Source organism: Sceloporus undulatus, chromosome 4 (genome assembly GCF_019175285.1).
Source record: "Sceloporus undulatus isolate JIND9_A2432 ecotype Alabama chromosome 4, SceUnd_v1.1, whole genome shotgun sequence".
Lineage (NCBI taxonomy): Eukaryota > Metazoa > Chordata > Lepidosauria > Squamata > Phrynosomatidae > Sceloporus > Sceloporus undulatus.
The window spans coordinates 48,975,048-48,980,508 of NC_056525.1; the positions used below are offsets into that span (position 1 = coordinate 48,975,048).

Genomic DNA, 5,461 nt, shown 5'->3' on the forward strand with positions numbered 1-5,461 from the left:
ATCTGTGGCTGGCATCTTCAGAGAATGCTAACCTGGAAGAGAGTGGGTGTGTGTGTATACACACACACACACACACACACACACACTGTGTGACCCTGGGTAAGGAGGAGTGATTCCCATGTTAATCTGTGTATTGTTCTGTTGTTGATGGCCTCCTCAGGGTAGGAGGATATGAAAAAGAGGATTAGTGTCTGCTAATTGGTGATCATTGTTTGCTGGGAAAGCCTCTGACCCTGAATGGTTTCTCATTTGCATTTGCTGAGTCCTGGTTTTGGTGTCCTTCAGGTATTATTATTATTAACCTTTATTTATGAAGCGCTGTAAATTTACACAGCGCTGTACATGCAATCTTTTTAGTTAGACGGTTCCCTGCCCTCAGGCTTACAATCTAAAAAGACATGACACAGAAGGAGAAGGGAGTGGTGGAGGGAAAGGGTAAGAGGTCCAGCAGTTCCTCTCTACCTCCGAGGCCTGGACCAAGGCAGATGGACTGAAGGGAGGGCTTGGCTTCAAAATGGAAGGTTAATCATTATCCAGGGAAAATACATACTCACAAGTAGGATAATACATATACAGTACATAGCAATACAGGAAATGGAGCGATAAACAGTCAACAACAGAACCTCAGATAGTAAGCGACAATTATGCAATGCCTGGGAAGGCTTCTTGGAACAGGATGGTTTTCAACTCCATTTTGAAGCTGGTTAAAGAAGTGATGGCTCTTGCTTGTGGAGGAAGAAGGTTCCAGGAGTGAGGGGCAGCAAGTGAAAAGGGGCGAATCCGGGCTGGGGCAGAGGAAATCCTGGGCTGGGACAGGAACCCTTGACTACCAGAACGGAGGGCCCTGGTGGGAAGGTGAGGAGAAAGAAGGTCTGATAAGTAAGGAGGGGCCAGCCCATGGAGGGCTTTGAATGTCGACAGCAGGAGCTTATACTGAATGCAGAAAGGGAGAGGGAGCCAGTGAAGGGATGCCAACACAGGAGAGATGTGGTCAGAGCAGTGGGTGGAAGTGATAATGCATGCAGCTGAATACTGGACAGAGATTAAAGGACGGAGGTGAGAAAGAGGAAGCCCAGCCAGGAGGACATTACAGTAATCAAGTCGTGAGATCACTAGGGCATGGACCAGGATCTTGGCAGTAGAGGCAGAGAGAAATGGTCGGATTTTGGCAATATTGTATAAAAAGAATCTACAAGCCTTGGCTGTGGTCTGGATCTGAGGGATACACGACAGAGAAGAGTCAAAGATAAAACCAAGACTGCGGGCTTGCTGGACTGGTTGAATAGAAATGTTGTCCACAGAGACAGAAAAGGAGTGTTGAAGGGTGGGCTTAGCAGGAAAGACAAGAAGCTCCGTCTTGGACATGTTGAGCTTCAAACGCCGATGGCGCATCCACTGCAAGACGGCTGTGAGGCAAGACGAGACTTGCTGTTCAAGCCTTGGAGAAAGGTCAGGGGTGGAAAGAAATAACTGGGTGTCATCGGCATAGAGATGGTAGGAAAAACCAAAAGAGCTGATGAGTTTACCTAAGGATAGTATGTAGAGAGAAAACAGAAGGGGACCCAGAACAGAGCCCTGGGGAACTCCAACAGATAAGGGAACAGGAGAAGAAGTCAGACCCCCTGCAACTACTGCAAAAGATCTGCCAGACGAGTAAGATCTAAACCAGTCGAGAACAGAGTCTGAGAACCCAAGGTCAGAGAGTATGTCAATTAGGAGACAGTGATCAACAGTGTCGAAGGCTGCAGACAAATCGAGAAGAATGAGAACAGAGTAAAGGCCATTAGCCTTGGCCTGTAAAAGGTCATTCGAGATCTTAGTGAGGGCTGTCTCTGTGGAATGCCTTGGGCGGAAACCAGACTGAAAGGGATCAAGGATGGAGTTGGTTTCAAGAAACTTAAGACAGCGCGAATAAACAACCCGTTCCAAAACCTTAGAAAGAAAGGGGAGAAGAGAAATCGGATGATAGCTAGACAAGGAGGAGGAGTCAAGGGAAGGTTTTTTCAGAATTGGGGAAATGAGAGCATGTTTGAAGTCCGACAGGAAGGAGCCTGTAGAGAGAGAGAGAGATTGAAGATATGGAGAAGCGAGGGCAGAAAGGAGGGAGCTATAGAGATTAGAAGATGAGTAGGAATTGGATCAAGAGGACAGGTAGCAGGTTTGGAAGAGTTCAGAAGTGTAGAGAGTTCATCCAAAGAGGCAGGAGGAAAGACAGAAAATTTGGTAGGCGAAGGCGATAGAAGATTAAGAGCAGAAGAAGAATCAGGAGGGACTATCTCAGAGCGAATGGTGGTAATCTTAGAGATGAAATAGTTAGCAAAGTCATTAGCCAAACTTTATTTACTTTGAGGGTTTCTTCTTTCCTGTTGAAGTTGTCCAAGCGTTTGTGGATTTCAATGGCTTCCCTATGCATTCTGACCTGATAGTTGTTGGCATGATCCAGAAATTCAGTGTTTTCAAACAGCATTTTGTGCCCAGGGTGGTTTGTAATGTGTTCTGCTACTGCTGATTTTTCTGGCTGACCCAGTCTGCAGTGTCTCTCATGTTCCTTGATTCGTATTTGGACACTGCGTTTGGTGGTCCCTATGTAGACTTGTCCGCAACTGCATGGTATGTGGTAAACTCCTGCGGACACTTGGACAACTTCAACAGGAAAAAAGAAACCCTCAAAGTAAATAAACTTCTAGAACATGGCCACATATCCCGAAAAACCCACAAAAAACTATGGATGCCAGCCATGAAAGCCTTCAACTTCACAGTTAGGAAACAGTTTGCATGTGTATCATATTTCTTTATCTCAGGTTTTTTTTTGTTTGTTTGTTTTTTTGTGTGGAAAGTCATGTAGTTGAGAATCCAGAGTGGTTGGGGCATTGATTATTGCATATGTTCATGAAATCTTGAAGTCTTGAAATTTTAGTAAAAAAGTGCAGAAAACCTCAGTCAGTTTATCCACAGGTCACTGTAAATACTGTACCTTAACTCATATATATAGTAACTTTATTGTTAATAGCTAAATGTTGTCACAATTTGATACTAGTCCAGCCAGTGAATACAAAAGCAATATAAAAAGATCAAGGCACAGAATTTCTAAAACAAAAAAATCAATAACATACAATAAACAAAAACAAACAGCTTAATTTATATACTGTTTCATACTGAACTAAGCAGTCTCTAAGCAGTTTACAACTGTAAGCTAATTGCCCCCAACAATCTGGGTATTCATTTTAGCAACCTCAGAAGAATGCAAGCCTGAGTCAAGCGTAAACCCTTTTGCTGGTTTGAGCAGTACAGGCATTTAACCACTACACCACCAGGGCAATAATAATGATAAAAACGTATAACAAATAAAAAATTAGATACCAAAATAAAATAGAGAAGTAGTGTGTCTAGTTTACCAGAACTTAAATAGAAGTGTTTGCTCAAAGAGTGAAGATCTGCTGCTCTGTAGCACAGCTCCCCATTGTATCTCTCTCTTCTTGAGACTTTCTAATTAATTTTTCTTGTTCTCCTCTTACTAAGAAGTTTATGTTGGCCGTGATTTTTTAGAAGAAGAAAGTAAAGCTGGACGTTTTTCTCTTTGAGCATTTTATGTGCATTAATACTAAACTTGCTACCCTTTCCCTAATATAAACAAGAATTATCTATATTTTTTGCATTGATAGTTACCATTAGTGGGATTTTTTATGGTTTTAAGGTAGCACTGTATGTAACCAAAGGTGTTATGTTTATAAACTTTTACCACTTGCTTTCAGGCATATGACACAAGGTGTAGATGTGTCTAGTGTCTTTATGGAGATGGTTAAAGCTAGTGCCACTGTGGACATTGTTCAGAAGAAGCTAGTTTACATGTACATGTGCACTTATGCTCCAATGAAACCAGATCTAGCTCTTCTAGCCATCAACACACTATGCAAAGATTGCTCCGATCCAAATCCTATGGTTAGGGGACTTGCCCTGCGCAGCATGTGCAGTTTCAGGTAAGATCACTTTTGGTTTTGGACACAGAGTGATGCTGTTTGTTTTGGTCTTCAGACATAAAAGGTGAAATACTTGGTGTTACTGATTCAAACATATTTTTTATTATTGAATCAACCCTAGCAGTCAGTGGAGTGACAGATATTGCAGCCAGATCGCCCTCACAAATATTGTTGGTTAATAAACCTCATGAGATTAACTCTTAGCATAATAGTTCTTAGACTAGTACATGAGTGTAAGCAAGTTCTTTACATTACAGTCCGTCCTCCTTATCAGCAGGTTAGCCATCTGCAGACTGGAGCATCTTTGGATGGCCTCACCCCATTATTGTCAATTGTGACATGTGCATGCAATCACACCAACACAGTCATGTACACCTCAGCATCCATTGATAATAATGGGGTTTGCATTTTTTGGTATCCATGGGTGGCAGGGGGTCTGGAACTGAACTGCTGCCGATATGGAAGGCTGACTGTAGTTCTGGAATCTGCAGGACAAATGAAAAGAAAGCCCATCCATATGATATTTGTGGTAAAACAGACTCATTTCCATGTATAAAAACTATATGAACTATTGTGGGGCAGCTGAAGCTATATAATACTTATGGAATTGTTCTGCATGTGAAATGACAAGGATCATCAACGATATAGAGGCGGCCATTGGTTCTGCATTCAGTATGCAAGGTTAAATGTAACTTGATACCAGCACAGCTGCTGACTTCAGCATTCTTCTTGAACCAGAGTATAACTGCAGACCTTGAAACCACAAGGCCTGGCATAATTTTTTCTGTTTCTCCATCTCCTACATTTTTATACCACTTAGCATGAAGAAGAGTTCCAGAGAACTCAAAAGCTTATATACTTTATTGGCATCTTGGTTACTAATGGCATTATTGTATATGTGTGTTTGTGTGTGTGTGTGTGTGTGTATGCATGTCTTCAAGTTGTCTGTCAAGCTATGGTGCCCCTTGAATTTCATAGGGGTTTTTTAGGCAAAGAATACTAATTGGAGGCTTGCCTGTTCCTTCCTCTGAACTGTAGCCTACGACACCAGTGAAGAGCTAGCGTGAGGTTGTGGTTTGTGCTATGGACTATGAAGACCAGGTTTTGAATCCCCAAACTTGGTCATGGAAACCTACTGGGTGACTTTGGCAAGTCACATTCTCTCGGCTTCAGAGGAAGGCAAAAGGCAAACCATCTCTGAACAAATGTTGCCAAGAAAACTCTGTGATAACCATAAGGTTGCCATAAGTCAGAAACAACTTGAAGGCACCCAACAACAACTCCCACTGAAGAACTAACCAGGGCTGACCCTGCTTAGCTTTCAAGATCAGATGGGATCTGATGCCTTTAGGGTATTTAGCTTTGTTTATGACATTATTACCCAACTGTATTTTGTTTTACTGCCAAAGACTAGCCTAGACAGCTTTCTTTTTGTTTTTGTTTTTCTTCACCAAATGTATTTTGGGAAAGACAAGGTTTTGAGA

At 42.2% G+C, this 5,461-nt stretch overlaps 1 protein-coding gene across 4 annotated transcripts in view; it reads left to right on the forward strand.

The window, feature by feature from the left end:
* The window catches only part of AP4B1 (adaptor related protein complex 4 subunit beta 1), a 25,606-nt gene that overhangs the window by 5,707 nt on the left and 14,438 nt on the right, over nt 1-5,461 (forward strand). For 3 of the 4 annotated variants that reach the window (XM_042462895.1, XM_042462896.1, XM_042462897.1), the window contains exon 4: nt 3,753-3,977. The exons of the other annotated variant lie outside the window; for it this stretch is intronic. In XM_042462895.1, coding sequence (XP_042318829.1) covers nt 3,753-3,977 — 225 coding nt within the window. The remainder of the gene's footprint in view (nt 1-3,752; nt 3,978-5,461) is intronic. 4 annotated transcript variants of the gene reach the window in all.